Source organism: Grammomys surdaster, unplaced genomic scaffold (genome assembly GCF_004785775.1).
Source record: "Grammomys surdaster isolate TR1022 unplaced genomic scaffold, NIH_TR_1.0 1162, whole genome shotgun sequence".
Taxonomy (NCBI): Eukaryota; Metazoa; Chordata; class Mammalia; order Rodentia; family Muridae; genus Grammomys; species Grammomys surdaster.
In genome coordinates, this window is record NW_021605581.1 from 898,361 (window position 1) to 923,093 (window position 24,733).

General features: G+C 35.9%; 1 protein-coding gene across 1 annotated transcript in view; it reads left to right on the forward strand.

The window, feature by feature from the left end:
- Ddx10 (DEAD-box helicase 10) overlaps window positions 1–24,733 on the forward strand; it is a 142,951-nt gene that overhangs the window by 18,807 nt on the left and 99,411 nt on the right. Inside the window, exons 8-13 of the mRNA XM_028783611.1 lie at window positions 1,771–1,933; window positions 3,743–3,827; window positions 11,732–11,833; window positions 15,211–15,298; window positions 17,602–17,690; window positions 20,812–21,286. Of these exons, the coding sequence (XP_028639444.1) occupies window positions 1,771–1,933; window positions 3,743–3,827; window positions 11,732–11,833; window positions 15,211–15,298; window positions 17,602–17,690; window positions 20,812–21,286 (1,002 nt within the window). The remainder of the gene's footprint in view (window positions 1–1,770; window positions 1,934–3,742; window positions 3,828–11,731; window positions 11,834–15,210; window positions 15,299–17,601; window positions 17,691–20,811; window positions 21,287–24,733) is intronic.

Sequence of the window (24,733 nt, forward strand, 5' to 3'; positions counted from 1 at the left end):
CAGGACAGTTTGAACCATGCTTAACTTTCTGTTAGCTTCCTGCTTGGGTCTCCTCTAATGACTTTCTGTAAGAGTTAAATTCCATGCTTGGACTCTTACCTTCCACTTCAGCTGGTTTGTTAAAGAACAGGAATTGAAGTCCCTTTTCTATTTATTTATTTATTTATTTATTTGGTTTTTTTCGAGACAGGGTTTCTCTGTATAGCTCTGGCTGTCCTGGAACTCACACTATAGACCAGGCTGGCCTCGAACTCAGAAATCCGCCTGCCTCTGCCTCCCAAGTGCTGGGATTAAAGGCATGCACCACTACCGCCCGGCTCCCTTTTCTATTTAAAAGAACCATATTATAGAAAGTTTTCATGAAGTCATTTAACTGAATTTCTATATATTGTTTTCCTAAAACTAATTTGCCTCAGTGCATCTGTGGCCTGAAGGTTTGTCTCTACCATCGCTTTTTTCATGGTATTCCTTTGTATATCTTTACAATACAAAGGTATGAATCTATTATTTCTGATTTTACTGGCAAAGAATCAGAACTTCCCTGACTCTAGAGTGTTAAAGAACCTAGAAGTAATAATGAGCCGGGCAGTGGTGACGCACGCCTTTAATCCCAGCACTTGGGAGGCAGAGGCAGGCGGATTTCTGAGTTCGAGAGTTCGGGGCTAGCCTGGTCTACAGAGTGAGTTCCAGGACAGCCGGGGCAAACCAAAAAAACCCTGTCTAAACCCCCCCCCCCCCCAAAAAAAAAGAAGAAGTAATAATGCAACAGCAGTGGTTGGTCCAAAAAGAAAGGAGACATATAATTCCCTTCAGAAGTAATGCTGTTTATGTGTTTAGGGGGTGCAAACCTGTGTACTAATACAGAGTTTTGCTATTTAGAAAGCAAGTAACTTTTAAGACTAGTATTGCAGTCTAGTCACCTTATATTGTGATTTTGGGATTTTTATAGTTCAAAAGGTTTCCTCTGGGTCCAATTTTTTTAAAAAATTTATGTACACAAGTTTTATATATGTTAGAAATGTTGTTGAATTCTGGCTCAGTCTAACAGTAACTGTCCAGTTAGGAGTAAGTACATAGTAAAGAAGAAACTAGAACAATAGTTAACTCCTTTAGGCCTATACATTGAATATATTCATAATAATTTTTTATGTCTAAGTTATTTGTTAAATCCTATTCTTTTTTTTTAAGAAGGGGGATCAGCTAAGTGATAGTATGATAAATTCTCAGTTTGAGGAGAAAATTTACACAGCCTGCTGTTATAGGAAATTAAATATACAACTTAAGATCATTTGCTGCAGAAATTTATGAATTATAATGTGATTAGTAAAAGACTGTCAACTTAAAACCTAAGCTGCAGTTTTGTGAGGTCAAGAGATAGAAGTAAAAGTTAAGGAGGGAAGGAAGCCAAGCTTTCTTCCATTACGAGTTCTTCTCGTAATTCTCATAGCCTTTCGATATAGAATCTCCTGGATATTTATATGATAAAACTGATTATGTTAAAATAAAGTTGTATGGAGGTTATCTTTTTACAACCATTCAAAATTGGAAAGAATTTAGTAGATTTAAAAATGTAAGAACTTTTTTCAAATTTTATTTTTAGTGATTGAGATTTAAATTTTTTAAAATCAAAATTCTTTTAGAAAATATGTATGCAAAAATGTTGCAAGACCTTAATTTTAGATTACATTTCTTTAAAAAAAAAAAATCCTGCAGTCGGTGAAATTTGTTCTCTCTCCTGAGGCGGTACCTTACTCTTCTGCTTGTGCCCAGGTTCAGTATCTGTACAGAGTGTTCTGCCGGCTGCGCCCAGGGATCTCCATCCTTGCTCTCCATGGCCGGCAACAGCAGATGAGAAGAATGGAAGTCTACAATGAATTTGTCCGAAAGAGGGCCGCAGTACTTTTTGCTACTGATATTGCAGCCAGGGGACTGGGTAAGTAAACTTCCTGGAATACCATTACTGTGGTCATAGGAAATATAGTTACTTACAGGGTGTTTTCTGGAAATCTCAAATCTTGTGAGAGAAAAATAGTAAATTGGTAAGTTGATGAACGTGATAGATGATGGTGGAACATTGTGTCGTATTTGCATCTCTGTGATCTTGTTATGTTTCATAATTAAATTATAATCCTAGGAGCCTCCACAGTCATCAAAGGAAGTCAAAAAGATTAAAAGTTTAAAGATAAGAAAAATTATTACAACTTTGAAAGCTGAAATTATAACTCATTTAGTAAGAAAAATTAGTGAAATCAATTTTTTTGACCAATCATTCTGACTTTTAAAGTCACTATATTTAATATACTTTAATTTTATTTTCCAAAAGGCACTGTAGTGACATGGCCTATTCCTTGTAGATTTGTGGGGTAGGGTGAAGTGGAGGTGTTTAGAGAACTAGTAACTCTGTTATTATTTATAGAATATTTTAAGCCTACATAAACAGTAGGGAAACATATTACCCTTTTCTAGCAGTTACTCTTTTGAGATGATCTCACTGTGTAGTTCCTAGCTAGTCTAGACTTGCTTTGTAGACTAGATTGGCCTCAGAGTCACAGAAATCCACCTGCTTCTGCTTCTCAAGTGCTGGGGTTGAATGTGTGTACAATTACTTCCAGCTGATTTTTTTTTTTTTTAATTTTTTAAAATTTTTTTAAAGTTTTTATTTATTTATTTACTACATGTACGTACACTGTAGCTGTCTTCAAACACCCTGTAAGAGGGCATCAGATCTCATTGTAGATGGTTGTGAGCCACCATGTGGTTGCTGGGGTTTGAACTCATGACCTCTGGAAGAGCAGTCAGTGCTCTTAACCACTGAGCCATCTCACCAGCCCGATTTTTTATTTTTTAATTATTCTCTTTGTCATTCTGGCCCTCTTAGAGTGATTTTTTTTTTGATTTTCTTCAGAAATCCTTGCAGCAAATCCAGAGTGTGTAGGGATTTTGAGAACAAGTTTCTTTGAAAATGAGTAAGGCCTGTAGTAGTCAGAAATATACATTGTATAATTGCTTATTAGTTTACTTGGAGGCAGTATTAGCTGGAAAAATAGACATGTGTAAATTTAAAAACAGCTTACATTAAAAAAATTATCTTTATTATTTTTTAATGCGTCTGTGTATATGTTGGTGTATATGCAAAGTATGTGGAGGCTAGAGGTGATGTGTAATGCCATCTATGCTTTCTGCCTTACTTTTTGATACACAGTATCTCACTGAGTTTGGCGTTTACAGAGTCTGCTAGAATAGCTAGCCAATAAGCCCCCAAGTCCTTCTATTCCCGTCTGCCGAGAGCTGGAGTTAGAGGCAAGTGCTTCCATGAGTGACTTAAACATTTTTTTGTTTTTTTGTTTTTTTTTAAATGTGAGTGCTCGGGATTCACACTAAGGTCCTCATGCTTATGTGACAAACACTTAGCCCAACTTAACCATCTTCTCAGACCCAGAAATCAGCTTACAGTCACCGGAATCCTATGAAGAGTGATGCTTTAGATCATTAACCAGGGCACTTCGTTGTCAGTCACAAAGCAGCCATCTTTCTGCTTCAGAAATGAAACAGTCTAGTTTTAGTCCACTTTGTCAAGTTAGAGAAATATAATTTCTTTGTTAATGCAACTAATTTATTGTAAATAAAGTTTTGTTAGTGAGATGTGATAGAAAATCCTGACTCATAATGCTATAAAATAATAATAGTACAGCAGACTACATATTGAAATTATCTCACCTTCTCTGATATTTCTTCTGTAAAGATTTTCCAGCTGTGAATTGGGTCCTTCAGTTTGATTGTCCAGAGGATGCCAACACATATATTCACAGAGCTGGTAGAACTGCCAGGTAGGTGTGCGGGCTTACTTGTTTTTTGTACTGTATAATAACAAAATGTGCTTTTGCTGGAGCTATAGGTAACAAAGAATGGAACAATTAGGTGTGGAGTTAATATCTAATTTATAACAGACTGTGAGTTTATAACAGCCTGATAAACTAGGGAGATGGCCCAGCAGATTAAAGTGCTCACCATACAAGCCTAAACACCTGAGTTTGATCCCTGGAATCCACTTAAAAAGCCTAATAGAGTGGTGCTCATCTTAGTGTATTTCAATGGCAAGATAGGAGATAAAGATAGAGGATTTGCTTAGAAGCTTGCAAACTAGCTAGCCTGTGCATCAGCAGAAGCAAAAGACTCTCTTCCTTACCAGGAGGAAGGTAAGAACCACTGAACGTCAGAAAAGTTGGTTTCTAACCTCTACAAAGACTCTATGGCATACACAACAAGCAGATAAAATAAGAATAAAAAATTATAACCTGAAGGCTGTTATTTATTTATTTATTTTGGTTTGGTTTTTTGAGACAGGGTTTCTCTGTGTAGCCCTGGCTCTCCTGGAACTCGCTCTGTAGTACCTTATACTAGCCAAATAGCGAGCTAAATGGAAAATGGATCTAAATGAGTAAAAAGGATTATTTAATTGTTAGTATTATTGAGATTGCACTGAAATTTATAGTGGCTAACAGTTTTCTGGGTCACAATGCTTCTCAAAAGCCTTACAATACTTCTTTTGCCTTAATAAGTCTTTGCTCGGAAGTTGATCTTAAAAAAAGTAGAGAGATGGACTCTGGATGTGGTGGTTCTTAGCTGAGGATTGGAAGACTGAGGCAAAGAATCTTAAAGTTCAAGGCATGCCTAGGCAATGTAGATCGTGCTTTAAATAGAAGTTAAAAGAGGACAAAGGATATACTTCAGTGGAAAAATTCTTGTCCTAGCATGTGTAAGGTCCTTAGTGCCTGCCATTCATGTATGAGGACCCGAGTTTGAATCCCTGGTACTCATCTATAAACACTTGGAAAGTGACATTCATCTGTTTTTTTAGTGCTGTTGGGTTGAGACAGGGAGATCCTCAGAGCTTATTGACCAGCTAGTCTGTTGAGTAGACGAGTTCACTAGGTTCAGTAAGAGACTGCCTCAATAAATAAGATAACTATAAAATGTGGAAAGCAGATGAATAACATTTCAGTAAACTGTTGTAATATGGTATTTGTAATGGCTAAGAATTGTAAATAACAAATGTTAATTATAATAAAGTTATGTTAATTATGAATAGCTGTATTTGAACTGTTTCTTTGGTTTACATTTTCTTACTGTTTTCCTTGTCATCAAAACAGTATTATTTGGTACTTTTAATGGAGTTTGGTGTTGACCTAACTGGACTAGCATCTGCTTCTGGTTTCAAGGCTTTTTTGCCAGGGAGGAGCAGGTCTTCAGGCCTAAAGACTAAGTTCTTGTTGCACAAAGACTACTTTTCTAGCTCGCTTTATCTTTGTACCTGATCTGTGCCCATTCCTTCCCCACCTTCCATTCTCTCCCTTCTCCCTTTCTCCCATCCTTTTTCTTTGCAAACTTATTTCTTCTTTCTTTGCAAACCTTCTCTTCTTTTCCCCTCTTCATTTCTTCAGCTAATTCAGTTTTTTAGCTAATTTTGAAGAAAATAATAGATATTTTCATGTGTAAAGACATTTTCAGCTGAAATGAAAAGTTTTTCATGTTTCCTAATTTTTATGTAATGTTAAGAGTGTCTGTTTTCTGGTTGATCTGAATTTATACCATGGACCAACCATCAAATATGACTAATAAAAAACTCAAATATATTTCTTTTAAGAACAAAAGAAGGAACACGTTGTAATGGCAAACATTTTATAGTAGGTTGATTTTTTTTTTAGAAGTTACAAAAGGAAGTCTCTGAGTTGGAATTAATGACATATTTTTAAACAAGCAGTGAGAGTTGAGATTCTGTGGAGATACCACTGCATGAGACAGACTTGCCATTAAAATTTATTTTCTCTTGAGAGCTAAGAGATATGGACATATAATATCAGATGTTGTGTGTATACTTACTTTTTTTGTTTTGTTTTGTTTTGTTTTTGTTTTTTCGAGACAGGGTTTCTCTATGTAGTCCTGGCTGTCCTGGAACTCACTCTGTAGACCAGGCTGGCTTTGAACTCAGAAATCCGCCTGCCTCTGCCTCCCAAGTGCTGGGATTAAAGGCGTGCGCCACCACTGCCCGGCTTGTGTGTTTAATTGCTATTGTGTATGTATGCGTATAAGTGTGTGATATATGTGTGAGCACACATGACATGGCTGTGGAGATAGAGGACAACTTTGTGGGGTCAGCTTTCTTTTTCCACTTTCACTTGGGTTCTAGGGATTGAGCTCCGGTTGCCAGGCTTTGGTGGCAGGAGCCTTTACCCACTAAACCTCTCACCAGCCCTGTTTCCAGTTTCTTAAGGAAGACCTTAATTTTCTGGGTTCACATTTGGATTATTTTTCACAGTGAGATCTTTTGAGAAGTCTTAGTGGAAGTTGGTGGTATAAATCTTTTCCCCAATGCCTTAATTCCTGTTAGTAAGCATGTGGTTTGTAAAAATTGGTGCATGCATCCACTCACATCTGCAGTTTTGTGGTCCTTTAGGTCTTGGATAAGAATGGTTATGTATGGTATCTTGTAAACATTTTGGACTAGAAAGTGGCTTACAGGCCTTTACCTGGGCCAGTGGCATGATGTGAAAAGTGGAGACTGATTCCTTCATAGAATATATTTAGCAGTATTTTGAAATTTCTCTATGTGAGATTAATAAGTGTTTCAGTATATCAAGAAATGATTCAAGAAAAGAAAGTATTTCAGGTTTTTAGTTTTGGAAAAGGTGGTGGAAATACAATGTAGTAGAACGTGTTATGGTGAGCATTAACTGGATCTTAATGGTTGTAGATAGAGACTTAGAACATCACTGCAATGCTAAGTCTGAAGAGATTTCATATATATATATACATATATATATATGTATATATATATGTATGTATATATGTATTTCATTTTATATATATTCCATTATATATATATTCATAGGAATATATATAAGAGAATACTATTTTAAAGAATATTTTAATGTGATTTTTAAATAGTCATTATCTTTTAAGGTGGAAGTGTGACCCTTCATACATAAGCAACAAATTCTGAATTGACTATTTCAGATATATAGTCAATGAAAAGGTTAGCATATGTAATGCTTGCTTTTTTTTCTGTCAGTTTAAAATGACCATTAATGGGCTGAGAGATAATGAGAAAGCTTCGTGGGCCATGAGACTGAATAATTGAGTTGAATAACGGCTAAATTAAAAATGGAAACTAATTAAAAATCCTGTGTTAGGCTGTTGCCAGAAAGTGTTTGCTTTTGGAATTGAGCATTAATAAATAAATATAAAAAAGTGGATTTGCTAGAAAAATTACTAAAGTTGGAGAATCTGGCTTATTTATCTTTTTGTGACTCACCAAGGAGAAATAAAGGATGGTCCAGGTTTATTTCTTTCATGCATTTACTGTTTTACTGAATCTATAACAAAGAAAAGTTTTCCTTAATCTACTTAACAAATGAAGTCCTTTTTGAGACAAGTGAGTGAAGATAGTTTATAGTGATCCATGTTGCAGAACATTTTGCCGCTTAAAAACAATTGTCTTTAAGGCTTGCAGGTTTTGAATTCTAAAAAAAACTTGAATTCTTTTATTTTAAATTAAAAATTTACAGTTGGAAATACAGAAAATTTGTGATTAGAAAGAAGACACATACCAGATAAGCTCTTTATGTATGGGTAGTAGGGAGGCTAGGGTAGAAGACGGGAGTTTTTATATAACCGTTTTCTGTTCTAGAGTACCAAGAGTGCTTGTAGTTCTCAAAATATTGGCTTAATTTAGATAGCAAAGTGATTCCACTAGGGGACAGCATAACCAAGCTTTTGAATTTCACATGCTTTTGATATACATCTTAGCAAGAAGTATGAAGCTGGAAATTGGTTAAAATTCCTAAATTGGGAAGAGTTCATGGTTTGGAGAAAATGCTCATATTTTAAGGAATCATTGAGAATTTTTTTAGAGTCTTTAGCTTTTGCAATCTGAAATAATAGAGAAAAAACAATTTCCATAAGAATTAAGCCTAATGTGAATTTATTAGGTATGTGAGAGTAACAGTATTTGCAAGTGAAATTTCTTTTTCTTAAAAATTCACTTAGCTGGAAATTTTAAACTTCTACTAGTCTGTTTCTCCCAAAGAGGAAATTGCTTCCTTATGTGGCCTTCTGCATATGTCTGTTGATAACTAGGCTTTGAAAGCGGAATGAAAGGGTAAAGCAAATCCTTTGTTTTGTAACGTGAAGCATTGAAGAGCTGGGCTGCAACAGCTGCTACAGAGGCAAGTAAGGTCTGATGCTTCTCAGGCGCTTCCTCTGCTCTCACTCTCCTATGGTCTGCTCAATCTAGCAGGCAGAATGATCTTTCCTGACTCCTGTGAGGACTTCTCAGTTCAGTCAGTGATAGGCCTGTACACTTTCTCCATTTACCCCATCCCTGGACCCCCTTGTTACAGGCCAGATCTTATTACTGCTTATGTTTGTGTGCCAGACACACTGTTGCCTTAATTTTATGTTAGTTTCTGGTAAAAAGCTTTTCCCACAGTTATCTGTGTGGCTATTTCTGTTATCCTCCTCAAGGATATCCACTCCTTTGCACCCTTCTCTTTTCTGTATTATTTATCACATTTAGATATGTTAGAACAATTAGTTAGTTTTCCTTTTATTCTTTGCTTTTATCATTTCTAGGCTGTTTTATAAAAATTTTCTTTTTTGTTGTTGTCTTGTTTTTTTTTCTACATTGGTGGCCAGTGAGCCCAAGAGATTCTCCTGTTTCCCCTTCTTCCCAGCACTTGGGTACAGGCATGCATTTTATAACTAGCTTTTTACCTGGATGGTGGGGATCTGAACTCAGTTCTTCCCTCATGCTTGCTTAGCAAAGCCTGTGTTGCTTCTGAGTTCACTCATGGTATCACCGCCTCACCTTGTCCTCCGACTTTGAACATTTCCTCAGAGGTGTTACAGATACGGCAGTTTTGATGTCTGTCAGCTATCTTATTTGGTTAGGATGTCACCTTTTTATGTTATATGCTAATAACTTCTGCCACCATACATGGTTTGGTCCAGTGACTAAAGGGAATGTTTTAAAATTTATATTAGGCCGGGCGGTGGTGGCGCATGCCTTTAATCCCAGCACTTGGGAGGCAGAGGCAGGCGGATTTCTGAGTTCAAGAGTTTGAGGCTAGCCTGGTCTACAGAGTGAGTTCCAGGACAGCCAGGGCTACACAGAGAAACCCTGTCTCGAAAAAACAAAACAAAACAAAAAAAACCAAAAAAAAACAAATAAAATTTATACTATTTTGCAGTAAATGAAGATGAATAACTTTGAGCCATACAATTCTCCATTTAAACAATGAGGAAGGTATTTACAACTAGTTTTTGAGATCCAACAGATAATTAGATAAAGAAGTATCTATATATTCATATTTCCTTGTTTACAAGAAAATTATATAAGAATAAAGACAAAATATTCAAGTAGTCACTGGTCTCTGAAATACTGTCTTTATCCTTTGTGAAACTTGGCTGTCCCTTATGTGTCTCTATCCCTAGTGTTAGACTAGCTGCTGATTCTTCAAGTTTCATTTAAGGTGTCATTATTTCTGGAAAATTGTCTTAATATGTAGACTATTAGGTAGAATTCTGTTATGTTCTTATAGCTTCCTTTATATTACAAACACATTTAAAACCCTATGATAATCCCCCCCACCCCACCAAGACAGGGTTTCTTGTATGGTCTTGGCTGTTCTGGAACTCTGCAGATCAGGCTGGCCTTTCCAATCCCTGTTTTCATAGGCACTCAGCCTCAGCCTTGTTAGTAGCCAGCAGAATGTCTGTTTGCTTACCATCTCAGCACCTGGCATATTAATAAGATTTTAAAAAATTAGCTATAGTAAAATAGCTTAACATTTTGGTATGTTTTATTTAATCTTTTTCAGTCTGTGCATACAAGGAATGCATATATTTTTTCCTATTAGAATGGAGTTAAGTTTTAAAGTTAATATGTAAGATAAAATGCTTCCCTTTAGTTGTTACACTAAAAAGTACAGTACCATACTCTTAGTTTTGTTTTGTTTTGTTCGAGACAGCTCACTCTGTAGACCAGGCTGGCCTCGAACTCAGAAATCCGCCTGTCTCTGCCTCCCAAGTGCTGGGATTTAAAGGCCACCACCGCCCAGCACCCATTCTCTTAGTTAAAGCCAGGTTTCCTTTCAACATTCAGTGATAAAATGCTGTTTGCAGACAGTGTTACGGAGTCTCTGCAGAGGCGTTCAAGGCAGTGGCAGTTGGGCTCTAAGCACCTTTTTAGTCATCTTTCTGGTTGTTCATTTTTGTATCCTGCTGTGGACCTTCTCTTGTTTAGATCTTCTTTATTCAAGCAGTCTGATATTGTCTGGCTTCCTGTATGGTGACATGGCATTCTTTTAGAACACCTTAGTTTCCCTTTTCTATCTACCTTCAAGACCTACCTGAACTTCTGTCTGCTGTGTCATATTCTTTCTCTGGAAGTTCTGAGTTGGTGGTGCATGTTGCCTGTGGCTGTCTTTTGGCATTCTTTGATTGTTGTCTTGAGTTTCTTGCTTGTATGTGTTTTTCAGTTCTGATTAGGATGAGTGTTACATTGCTTGAAGACAGGGACCTGCTCCTTGGTGTTCTTTAGTTTATTCCTGAGTCATAGCTTCTTAGTAAATAGTTATTTGGTCAGTTATAAAAATGCGCCCCTCAGATTTTATAGCATGAGTTTAAAGAATCCTTTGAGATTATGTTTTCTTTTGTGTACCTGAAAAATTCCCTAAATATCCTATCTGATTTCCGTTTTGTTGCTTATGTGTACCAGCCTACACTGTCATGTTAGTAAATTGTATTCAAGCAGCCCAAGCAACTTCAGTACTTTAGAAAGCCTTTGGCCTGTGTCACTACAGAGTTTTGAAGGTATGGCTTTAGATGAGATGAGACCAGTTACCAGGATTGATGGTTTTTACCTGAGGGGGCCCATTCCTTTACACTGCTCTGAAAAGTTTTATTTTAAAGGTACCAGCAAAATCTGTAGGAAGATGAACTGATTTATATATTTTGATTTCCCAAGACAGGGTTTTACTGCATAGTTCAATGTTGCTTTGAATCTGTAGCAATTCTTCTGCCTTAGCCTCCTGTTTTAGAACTTATGGGCAAATGTTATTAGTCCTGACAAATTGATTTCTTCAGTGTACTTGGTTGCCATGATTAATAAATAATTTTGTCATAATACTATTGTGGCTTCAGTGAAAATAGCGTCCTTGTTATATCTGTATGGACCTGTTTTAAAGTATCCCTTTTGGAGTTCAGCCTGTTATTGCCTGAGGCCAGCATGGGCTACATACAAAAGCAAAGGCATCCCTGGCTATAATATTGAGACCTCCATCTCAAAAGATGAAATTTGTTTAACAACTTTGTTTTAGATGCTAGCTCTACTATTGAGGTACAGCCTTAAAGACAGTGGGAATTATAGCAGGTGATTGGAATTTGAAGCAAGACAGCCAGAACCCTACTTTACTGACATCACAGAATATTAACAGCAGGTTTTTCTAGCTTCCTAATGAAGTGACCTTGACTTCCTGTCGTCTACTCATTTTACTCTTAAATGTAAAGCAGATATTGTATTGATACATTAAAGCAGATATTGTATTGATACATTAAAACAGATATTGTATTGATACATTAAAGCAGATATTGTATTGATACATTAAAGCAGATATTGTATTGATACATTAAAGCAGATATTGTATTGATACATTTAAAACTTTGTTTTTAGGTACAAAGAGGATGGAGAAGCTTTATTAATTTTACTACCCTCAGAAGAACAAGGGATGGTGCAGCAGCTTCTCCAGAAGAAAGTACCCGTGAAGGAGATCAAGTAAGAGCTGCTATTTCATCTACGGCTGTTAGGAGTGATAGCATGACGTCATTGTGCTTATTGCCTGCACTTCTTTCCTTCTTCCTCCTAAGCTATTTGACCATCTGGTTTCTGATTTAGAGGGGAAAATAAAGGACTTGAAAGAAATTGTATGGAGAAGTTTTATGCTCACAGCAAATGTGGAGGAAAGTACAGTTGCTCCACATTCCCAACCCCACACATGCAGTCTCCTCCAGTATCTTCATCCAAAGTTGACATATCAGTGTCACTTAGAGTCTCGAGTTCATACGAAGGTCTCTCTTGTTTCACTGTAAGTAGTAGAGATCCAACTTAAGGAAGTACTTTGGCTCATGGTTTCAGAGGTTGTGTTGGCAAGGAGGTATGGCAGAGCAGAGCAGAGCAGAGCAGCTCTTCTGATGGTGGGCTAGGGAGCAGAGAGAGAATGCCTGAGCTTGATGCTCCCAGTTTTAATGAAGTCTAGTCTAGTTAATGAAAAATTTCATGGATTAGCCCTTTACTTTTGCATTTAATGTCATTGCCATACTAGAAGTCATCTACGTTTTCTGCTGTTAGTTGCTAGAAATTGTGTGTGTGTCTGTGTGTGTGTTTATGCACTAGAGGTGGATGTCAAGGTGTCATTTTCAATGACTTTCCTACCTTATTTTTTTGAGATAAGATCTTTAACTGAACCTGGCTGCCTGGCAAGCTCCTCAGGTCTGCCTGTTTCTTCCTCAACTCCATCCCCAGATTCCAGTGTGTATGACTTGGGTCCGTTTCATCAAGTTGGTGCTGGAGATCCAAACTCAGATTTTCCTTTTGTGTAATATTTTGCCCATTTAGTCGTCTCCTGAGCCCGTTTCTGTCTTTTATTTATATCTGTGATTCATGTTGAAATAAAAGTATGTGTTGTATTTATGTGTTTACATGACCAGTTCTGATACCATTTATTAGAAAGACTAACTTTGTTCCATTGTGCTGCTGTGGTTTCTTTGTCAAAGATCTGTTGACTATACATGTGGCTATATTTTTCTGGGCTCCATTCTTCTTGGTTTGTTCTTTTGCCAATTTCTATCCTGTCTTGATTATTGCTTTATATTAAGTCTTGAGATTGGAGCATGACAGCCCTGCAGCTTGTGTTTGGAATCAGTTTATTGATATCCATAAAATAACTGGCTGGCATTTGGATTGGTATTACATTGAATCTGCAGAGCAAGTGTGAAACAGATTGAAACCTTGACAAGACAGAATTTTCCAGAAACTGAAAAATTGTAGTTCTTGTTTGATTTCTATCATCAGAGTTTTTGGTTTTCTTTCTGTAGATCTTGCTCACACTTTCTTAGAGTCCTGTCCCAGAAGTCCTTCTTCTTTCCTTGCAGCTTTAGTTTTTGCTGTCTCATGTCTGGTAAACAGAAAAGCCTTTGGTGTATTTGCATTCTGAAGCCTTGTTATAGTTTTTATTAGTTCCCTGAGCATTTTGTTCCTTTCTTTTGATTTTTCTAAGTAGGTCATCAATCATTTCATCTTCAAACAAGTACAGTTTATTTTTTCTTCTCCAATCAGTATGCCTTTAATTTTTTTTCTTTTGACTTACTACATTGAAAAGCAGATTTTTCTGCTTTGTTCTTTTCCTTTGTCATTTTATTTAGTTGGATGTTTTGCTTGCATATATGTCCTTAGTGCTGTGTGCTTCTGGTCCTAGTGGGAACCAGAAGAGGATGTCAGATCCCCTGGCTCTGGAATTATAGATGGTTGTGAGCTGCCATTTGGGTATTGAGTATTGAATCTAAATCTTCTTAAAGATTGTTTATTGCTCTTAACTGTAGAGCTATTTCTCCAGTACCCCCTGCTTTGTTCTTGATTTTAGTGGGAAAACTAGAAGGTTCTCATTTATATTAAGGATGATGTTAGCTCTAGTCTTGTTGTTCCTCCTCTTCCTCTTTTAAAGAAAAGACATTTTTTATTTTGAAGTTTTTTATTTCTAGTTTATAAATAACATATAATTTATTACTTACCTATACTGATCTGATGCATTATATTAATTTGCCTATTGAATGAAGGTTGAACCAGACATGGTCATGCTATAGAATTATTTATTGATTGGTTGGTTGGTTGATTGAGATAGGGTCTCTGGTCTCCACTTCCCAAATGCTGAGATCAACCTGTGTATATGTTGTTAATGTTGTTTGTGTGTGTGGTGTATTTGTGGTATGTGCGTATGTGCCTGTCTGTCTCTGATCCCGAAGCTCATCAGTTTGGCTACCAGGGCAGCCTAGCCAATGAGTTTTAGGGTACCACCTGTCTTTGATCTCTCTGCATCCTCCCCAAAAGGGCTGAGGATACAGGAATATGCTACAATGTCTCTGAAGAACTGAACTTAGATACTTATGCAAGTGTGGCAGGCACTTTACCAACCAAGTCATCTCCCCAGCCCTGACATGTTTAAAAAAAATATTGAAATAATTTTGCAGAAAACAGCAGAAAAAAAAAATAAGAGAAAAAACTTCCTAGTTACAAGGGGCATTGTGTATTGAAAGAATATTTCTTGAATGAAATCTTTTTTTGTGGGTTATTCTTTCATTTCAAAGGATCATAACCTCTCATTGATGATGTGCACTGGGCATAGTGGAATCTATTAGTCTTGTATTGGAGACATTGAAAAAACAGCTTGATTTGTGTAAAAGTAATTTGGACTAAGATAGTGGCAGGACTGGTTAAGAATATAGAAGATAAAAATTGACCATAAATTGAATTGTTGAAGCTAGTAACTTTGTATGTTTTGAAAATTTTCTCTAATAATAAAGGAGAAACAGCTGTGTTTATACTTTTTGTTTCCTTGTTACAACTCTAGAATTTGAGTAATGTAATAATTCAGTTTGAAGTTAGGAAAAAAAAATAGTCTCTTGTGAAATGTAGATTCTTTGCTATAGCCTAGTTAAGCAAAATTTAATATTTCTGATATATTTAATTTTAAATAGGTAAACAGTTTTTATGTCTTAGATACTTAATTACTTGAAATAGATTTTATATATGATTTAAAAAGAAACATTTGCAAAAATGACATTGAATTTCATCTTATTAATTTATGTCCCATGGATGTCTACTTTTTAGCTTTATTAAATTAAGAAGTAGCCTGTGCTAATAATGATGTTAATATAGATGAATAGTATAGATAACCTTCTCTTCCTCATCATTTGCTTGGAGAAATTTACTGTCCTGTCATTTTCTTCTTCCTGTGTTATTATTGATCCATAGATGAGAAATATGTTAAATACTTAAAAGTCAAATGAGGGGGCATAAGAAAATGCTATGTATTATTTTCTGTTTTGTAAAAATGAGAATGCTGTTTTAGTTTAACTATTATTTTTTTTTATTAAAAGAATCAATCCAGAAAAACTTATTGATGTTCAGAAAAAATTAGAATCATTTTTAGCTCAAGATCAAGATTTAAAAGAAAGAGCTCAAAGGGTAAGTAAATTTTAAATTCAGTATTTGTTTTTGGAATGGAAGTTATATTTTATCAATTTCTGCTGTTATTTTATTCCATGGCCATAACTAAATGGTTTAAACAATGTAAGTTTTATATAGATTACTTATTAATTTTAAGAAGTGCTTCTTAATATTTACCTGTGTATAATCTTATTGGAGGCAATGAGGAAATTCTAAGATGATTTTCATATTTGAAGCAGCCTGGTATCTAGTATACTTAATAAACTTAACTTCCTTTCTCAATGAAATTGTTGTAAGTTTGATTGCATTTACTGACTAGAAGATTAATATTCTCTGTATTAGGCTAAATTTCTAAGTGGCATAGAATTCTGCAAATTATCTTCAGAAATGAAATTTGAATCTTAATATTCTTGAATTGCTTTTCTGAACTAAAAAAGTCTTAAGAAACTGCCTCCACTTACACATTTTCCTTAGGATGTACATTTTGTAATGTGTGCACACTCTGGAGTGGCACGTCAGACTAAGTAATCTTTAGATCAGGAGAAATGTTAGAGATGAAAATCCACATGGTACTGGTAGTGTTGTGATGACTAGCAGGTCAGTTGTTTAGTGACCAGGAGATACAAAATGCTGAAAGGATATTTCCTGGTTTGTGCATACGGAAAATGAGCCTCTAAGAGTGAAGATTATAGAGTAGCACACTGAAATAAGCAGTGTGACTTGTTGCTGTCATACATGGGTTAGTAGAATGGCTGTGTTCCCGGCACCATCAGGATGTTTGGTTTCAGAAAAATGGCTTTCTAGCTTTTGATTATAATCTGGATGGAACAAAACCTATAAGCAGGGTGCTATTTCTTGTGGATGATTGCAGGAGAAAATACCATTGAACAAACTCCATTTTTTTTTAAATGCCTATGGAGACAGAAAATGGTTTGTTGGGAGATTTGTTGGGTAGAAAAGATTAATTTCTTTTCTACATTACATTAAGTAAACGTAGAGATGCAGAAGAAAATGTAAAGTTTAAGAGATATGGACAAAAGGATTAAAATACACTTTATAAAAATTATATGTGTATACTGTATGCATTCTTGTGTATGCATGTGTATATATAGGTGTGCATACATGTGTATGGAGGCCAGAGGTCAATTATGGATGTCTTCTTCAAACATTCTCTACCTTATTATTTGAGACAAGATCTTTTATTGTACCTGGAGCTATACATCAGGCTAGACTTAGCCTAGCTGGGCTGCATGGTGCAGGGATCCTTCTGTTACTGGCTCCCCAGTGCTGGGATTACAGGCACGTTTTGTATGCCTAGCCTTTTAGTGTAGATGCTGGGGATTCAGACTCAAGTTCTCATTCTTGTGTGGCCAGTACGTTACTGACTGAGCCATCTCCCCAGCCTCATAAAAATTATCTTTAAAGTAAAAGTAATTGCTTAGATGTATCTATTATCTATTTATTTTATAAACAGATAGGAACAGGATGACATAGCTCTGTCATAAGCATAGTTTTATGTAAAAAAAATGGAAGTAAGAATTTTCAGGATGATAGTAATATGTATATAATATGTATATATTATATATATAATTATTTGAAATTATAATAAAAAGGGAAAACAGTCTGTCAGTTTGGCTCATTTATTATAGTGAAATTCTATTTTGTTGAAAACTTAATTTTTGACTGCTACAGTAATATTACCAACAAAAAGCGTTTATTTTTGTCTACTCTATTTCAGAAGATATTCTGGGTGTTCTATGTAAATGTTCTCATTGGCATAACAGTGTCTTGTAGACATTTATGTTTTTTGATTGATAAGAATATTGTCATTAGAAAAATGGTGTTTCCTCAGCTAATAATATATGCAATCAGTATAGACACTCTATCTGTATTATTCCATTGCCGGTGCTGTCCCCATTGCATCTTATTATAATTGAGTATTACTAATTAATATTCAGTAGATTTTGGGAAGTTGAGTAAAAGTATGAATTTTCTCCTTTGAAGTTAAGACTTCATGTAGTTTGGCCTTGAACTTCTAGTCTCTTTGCCTCTCCCTCCTAAGTCCTGGAATCATAGGCAAAACACCACCATGCCCAGCCGAGGTGATACTTCTTATTGTCTTGGACTGGTGGAATAAAATGAAAAATCTTTTCTAATGTTACCGTTGTAATGGTTTATTTTTCTTTGCATGCAAAATACAGTTTTCTTGATGTGCTTTGTGTTTTTTCACTGCTACTGAATTTTCTTCACTACTATGTAGTTTTCTATTTTGGTTTAGTTTAATCTTCAACTTTTATTACCTTGTGCTTTTTATTTTACAGTGTTTTGTCTCCTACATACGTTCAGTATATCTTATGAAGGATAAAGAAGTCTTTAATGTGAGCAAGTTACCTATTACTGAATATGCACTGTAAGTATTGATAACATAGCCGTAATAAAGCTAGAGGGACTGTCCCAGGTGTGGCCTCTAAGCCCTAATTTAGATCACTTCTGTTCATTGAAAATTTGCAGAGAAGTATATTAAATGAACTCTGGAAAATTATCCCATATTTAGTTGTTGTCAGGAAGGTTCATATTTGTAAGTTCTGAAGTTTTTTTTGTCTTGCTACTCTTATGGTCACTTGTAGTTATTGTTGCAAGATTCGCAACTCAGGTTGACAGATAAGGAATGACTAACTGATTTTGCTTGAATAGTTGAGAGATTACAAAACACAAATAACCTTTTAAGGTAAAGGAGTAAAATCAGTTCTTTTTGAGGGAGTCTTATCTATGGAAAATGCTCCTTGACAAGATCGTTTAGAAGTACCCTTAAGTGTCTTCATACTTCATTGTCTGTCTTAGGTTTCCCAGATAAGGATGTTTTAGGCAAGGTCTGTATGTTTAGCTTGTTTTCTAGGAATTTGAGTACCTTTTCTTTCAGATTAAGTTTGATAAAGAAAACTAAAAAAAAAAAAAAAGATTTTATTAGGATTTCATACCAGAGAGTTCAATGTATTTGTATCCTTTCCACTTCCCCATTATAACAAAAAAAATGGCCTTGGTAAGCTGCTGTTTTCTATTCTGTGTTAGATTATATGCTTAATATAACATAATCTGTCAGTTGTAATATTTTAAAACCCTTGTGTTAGGTAACAGTGTAGGACAGTGTTAGCATTACTATTTTAGTAATGTGTGGAACGCCATGTGTCATGGATAACATACTCTTGCTTCCTTATGTTTATTTACCAGCTCCTAGTTTCATCATTTTTAATATCACACAAAGACTAGGCTTTTTAGCTACTTTTGTATTCTATGTGAACTTCAGTGGTTTTTATTTTGGTTGTTGCAGCTAGAATATTCACAAATGACGGGCACAGGTTTTAAATATTGCAGGAACATAATTAGAAGTCATATCAAACTACTTGCTTTTGGTGAGGTTTTAGAGAAGGTAAACAATTATGTTACACTTAAGTGATCAGTATAGTTTAACTGTTTTTTAGTTTATGTTTATATTCAGATGTATAAGTTTCTTGAGGTGTATTTCTTCTCGAAGCCTATGATAGCTAAAGCAGTTGTTATGTGTGGATGTCAGGAAGTGCATGCTGACAGGAGCCTGATATAGCTGTCTCCTTAGAGGTCTGCCAGAGTCTGACATATTCAGAGGCGGATGCTCACAGCTAACCATTGAACTGATCAAGGGGTTCTCAGTGGAGGAGTGAGAGAGAAGACTGAAGGAGCTGAAAGGGTTTGTGGCCCCATGAGGAGAGCAACACTACCAACCGACCAGAGCTCCCAGGGTCTAAAACACCAGCCTGGGAGCACATAGGGAGGCTACCCATGACTCTAGCTATATATGTAAGGGAGGATGGCCTTTTCAGCATAGGTGGGAAAAGAGATCCTTGGTCCCATGAAGGCTGGACACCCAAGTGTGGGGAAATTTGAGGGTGGGGAGGTAGGTGGGGACTCTTCCTCATAGAAGCAGGAGGAGGGGGGATGGGATAGAGAGTTCCCGGGGGAGGGCAGAATGGGTTAAGGGGATAACATTTGAAATGTAAATAAAATATCCAATAAAATAATAAGATATCAGGTTTAAAAATATGCACTGAAGAAGTACTTTTGAGTGTCCAATATATGTAGATCATTGCATTCAATGATAGAATTATACATGTGTGTGTGTGACACACACACATATATATACATACCTCCCCCCTCCCTCCCTCCTTCCCCTCCTCCTCCCTTCTCTTCTTCTTTCTCTCGTCTTCTTTCTCTCCCTCTCTCTCTCTCTTTTCTTTTCTTTTCTTTCTCTCCCCTTCAAGGAATTAAGGTTTTAGTTCCTAAGAAGTATAAATGTCACTGTACTGTATTACGAGAAGTCCTCTGGTATATACAAACCTATTCTCCCAACCTTTCTATTACGACAGTAGTACAGTAGTGGCAGAAGGGTTATCACTGTTGTATATTTGTTACTTTAGCTTCATTATATCTGTTTATTAACTCTTTAACATGATTATATTTGGTAGGCATTCTCAGCCATTCCGTTTTTCAGATAAGAAAACCGTTAGGTGACTGTTCTTGAGATCACACAACTAGTAAACGGCAAAGCTGTGCATGTTGAACTTCAGCAGTTCTATCTCTGAGTTTGTGCTCTTCAGTATTGAACTTCTCAGCGTTTGTTGTGCATTATATAGGGAAAAATGGTTAAAGCTGCCATTTATTTATTTATTTTATTTATTTATAAGCATTTTTTTTGACAGACCTGGAGATACACACACACATGTGATTGCCATGTAGATAAGGCTGTCCTTTAACTCATCTGCCTGCTCCGGCCTCCTGAGGGCTGGGATTAAAGAGCAAATGGCCACAATGCCTCACTTAACCTTTACTTTTTTAAAACTTGTATTTCTATATACCAGTGAGAGTTTAGTGAAAATTGTTGGCTTTGATTGTGTAAGAAAACAACCAATCTTAAATAAAATCTTGTTCTAAAGGTGGAAAAACAAAAAAAATAACAAGAGTCCCTTCTTTTAGCTCCTTTTAAAAGAAAAATGCATGTTTATAGCTGTGATTATGCCTGTTTTTCAGAAGTGGGATTTGAGGCAGGGATGATGGTATATGTATTATGCTCTATTCTTTGAAAATAGCTGTTTTCCATACCGCAGCCATGCCTTTTCCAGTTTATGTAGTAGCATATATTTTTCAAAGTACTTTCATGCAGTTAATTGGCATCTCTTTTCTATGTTGTGAGGAAGCTGAGAGTTGAATTTGAAATTGGGTCTGGTACATGAACTGTGATCATCTTGTTTCTATTTGAGTGCTCTTTATTTCATACTATATCAGCTCTGGAAGGAGAATGAGGTGTCTAAAGCATTTTCTGGACAAGTACTCAGTTCATTTTGGCTTGTCTTTTGGATCATTTAATCTGTCAGAATTGATGTGTCTTAGAGGGATTTATTTTTTACAAAAAGCCTTGGACATAGATCTGTGGAGAAACTTTCATAATACCACAAACATACCATCAACTATAATGAGATAATTATTTTCACTTTTTGAAGGTCCCTTGGTCTTGCTGTGGCACCACGGATAAGATTTCTTCAGAAAATGGAGAAACAGCCCACCAAAGAATTGGTAAAGAATCAACTTAGCGTTGATTCAACAGTTCAGCCCAGGGTTCCCTCCCTCACCAACGATGAAGTAGAAGAATTTCGGGCTTATTTCAGTGAGAAAATGTCCATCCTTCACAAAAGTGGGAAAAGTCTAGACGAGACAGAACACAGATTGGCTAGTGATGATAGTGAAGAACAGGATGACGAGACGGAAGATGAAGAAATGGAAGATCATCTGGGAAAAGCAAGAGAGCCTCACACTGAATCTCTTCTCAGTATTGAGGAGGCACAGAAGGTCAAGGAAGTTCCCGTGCAGTTCTTAGACAGAGATGATGATGAAGAAGATGGGCCTGATGCTGACTTCCTCACAGTGAAACGGCGTGATGTGTTTGGGTTGGATCTTAAAGAGAATGAAGCACTGTCCGTAAGTGTGCTGCAAATGGAGTCTTCTCTTGGGTTCTTAGTTTGTGCTTATTGTAGCTTTTGGAAAACTAATGAAGAGTAACAACCAAGAGGAACTTAGAATGAGTTTCTTTGTTGTGCACTCTTCCATTTCTCCTTGTATTTAAATACAGGAAAAGTGCCAAAGAATTCTCATACTCTTCCTAACTTCAGAACTCCAGAGGTTGTCAGCCACAATCTTTTTTATTGGTTTTCTGATGCTATGTTTGAAAGTAGCTGTAGTAATGATTGTGACAGGAAGGAGTCAGTGAAGTTTATTGTTACACCGTGAGAATCCTTCATAATGAGTCTTAGCATCCAATCTCTTGATGAACTACATTATTATAAAGAGCAGTTGTAGTTATGTACACCTTTAAAAAAATTACTATGGTTTTTCCTATATGAGTCCACTTTATTTTGATCACATTCACCCCTCAACTGCTTCATGTCCATACATGTGTAAGTATGACCTTTCTATGTACACACATACAAGCATACATCACATACACACACACACACACATACACACAGTGGATGTGTAAGTATATATCTGTAATCTACATCTCTATCTCCATATATGTATATAGCCTACTGAGTTAAATTAGTGTTGTTTGCATGCTCATGGGACAACCTAAGAGGGGCTCTACCATTGAAGTAAGCTGTCTTTTTCCAAGCAGCTGTTGGCTGTCAGTATTTACATCAGAGCATGAAATAAATAAATAAATAAATAAATAAATAAATTTATTTAAAATCTGTTTATTTTAGACACATTAGTGTTTTGCCTGCATATGTGTCTGTACCTTATGCATGCAGTACTTGTGAAAGCCAGAAGATTTTAGAACTGGAGTTAGGGATGGTTGTTAGCCATTAGGTGGTTGCTGGGAACTAAACTTAGGTCCTCTGTTGGGGCAATGAATTTTCTTAGCCACCAAGCCTTCTCTCTAGCCCCATGAAATTTGTTTTTAATAAGATATTTGCTTTTGAGAATCAAGTATCTTAAGTAGAAATTTCCCATTACTTTTTGTGATCTTCTGAAAGAATTGTGTGAAACAATTAGCCTGACTCTTACTTACAGTATTTCTAAAAATCTCTAGAGTTACAGCAAGCACCTGATTTTAAATGAATGAAACTTTCAAAGTGTTTTAAAGCAATTAAAAGAAATAAAGTGGCAGATATGCACACTAAGCACTGACTTATTTAGAGCAATGTTTTATAAAAAGCATGCCATTTATTTTCTGAACTACCCTGTGAAGTAAGTGCTGTTATGTACACAAGAGAGAAAATCTGGAGCAAAATCCTGTACTGACTTCTGCTTTAAATTACGTTATTCAAAGTCATGACTCCTTTAAATAAATAAGTGAAGTAAGAATAAGACACTGGATTGATTTTTATTTATTTATTTATTTTTATTTATTTATTTATTTATTTTTTATTTTTTGCACAACAGACTTAAGACACAGGCCTCAGTAGATAGAAATTAAATATCTGTGGTACTACCAGGCTTCTACTCTTCACTGAGGACTTTAAGGCCAAGCCAGATATTCTTGGAACAAACTGTGCAATCCCCTCTGAGGCCATTTTTTTTAATTGGATATTTTTTAAATTTACACTTCAAATATTATCCCCTTTCCCGCCCTCCCCCCCATCCCCTATCCCATCCCCCTACCCCTGCTTCTATGAGGGTGTTCCCTACCCATCCACCCACTCCCACATCCCCATCCTGGAATTCCTCTACACTGGGGCATCGAGCCTACATGACCAAGGGCCTCTCCTCCCATTGATGCCCAACAAGGCTATCCTCTGCTACATATGCAGCTGGAGCCATGGGTCCCTCCATGTGTACTTTTTGGTTGGCGGTTTAGTCCCTGGGAGCTCTGGGGGGTCTGGTTGGTTGATACTGTTGTTCTTCCTATGGGTTGCAAACCTCTTCAGCTCCTTCAGTCCTTTCTCTAACTCTTCCATTGGGGACCCCAACATACTGGATTTTAATCTTATCTATTAAGTCAGTGTGATGATTAATCTTGATTGTCAGCTTGACTGGATTGAGAGTCAGCTAAAAGATTTATATCACACTGTCATAAAAGCACCTTCCTTGCAAAGGTGAATTTATGTAGGAGATACATAGTAAAAAAATCTCTTATGAAGTACATTTAGCTTGAAAAAAAAAAAGTTTTAGTCATTGTCACAATCCAGAGTGAAGCAGTTCATCAATGAAACATTACTGCATCCTCTTTGGAGTAAGTGACTTCACTTCAGTGCATTCTCAACTACTGATCTGATTGTTGCTCTTGTAGTTTGCAGTTTTCAGAATGACATGTAGCTAAGCTATAGAGTGTGTAGTGTGGTGTGTTTGGTGCCTCTGCTCTTGTACTTTCACTACATTCATCAGTAGCTAGTCCATTTTCATTGCTGAGGATTCCCAGGGTTTTTGACAGTAGGCATTGACATTCACAGTTCTTGTGATTATGACAAAGGCTGCATGGGTATATATATATATTTTCACTTCTCTAGGGTATATGTAATCTAGTGGGGTAGATAAACATCAGGATGTAAGACAAGTCAGTATATGTTTTTCTTTGAGAGGAGCGCTATAGTTACTTACCAAGTGAGTTTGTTTGAGCATTAATGAGTCTTTAAAACTCACAATATTTCTTGCTTTTAAATTGTATATGTTCAGCTATATAGCCAAATCTATTAAAGTTTTAATGGCATTTTCCTGGTGGTAACTAATGGTGAACATCCTATCACCCTACATTTGCTGTCTGTGTATCTTCTGTGGTAGAATGTCTAGCTTTAGCTCTTTCAAAAATTACATTGCTTACTTTACTGAGTTGTTTATGTATTCTAGATCCACATCCCTTATTAGTTGTCCTTTCTAGTATTTTCTTTCAGTTATGTCTTACAAAGAGCAGAAATACTAAATTTTGAAATGTTTATCTTTTATAATTTATAAATATCTGATAAATTTGTGGTCAGTACAAGGTGATAAAAATCTTGTGCTATGTTTTCTTCCAGAATCTTAGGGATTTAGCCTTTATTTAGAACTAAAATTTATTTCAACTTAATTTTTGTGAATGGTTCTAAGTCGGAGATCAAGTTTAACTTTTTTGATGTTACTTATTGGTATCCAGATCCTTTATCTTTCACAGAAAATATGATTTTTTTCCCATTGGATTACCTTGATCCTTGTTGAAAGTCAGTTGACTGACACTATATGTGGATTTTGTGTGTATGTGTGTGTGTGTGTGTCTGATTGATTTCTGTTGTATCTTATTTGTTTGTATTTTCACTAATAATACCTGTCATGATTACAGTAGTTTTGTAGTAAATCTTAAATTACTTTGAGTTTTTAGATTTGATATATATATATATTTTACCATTACATTTTCAAAGCTATTTAAATTAGCTGTTTGATTTGTGTAGAAAGCTT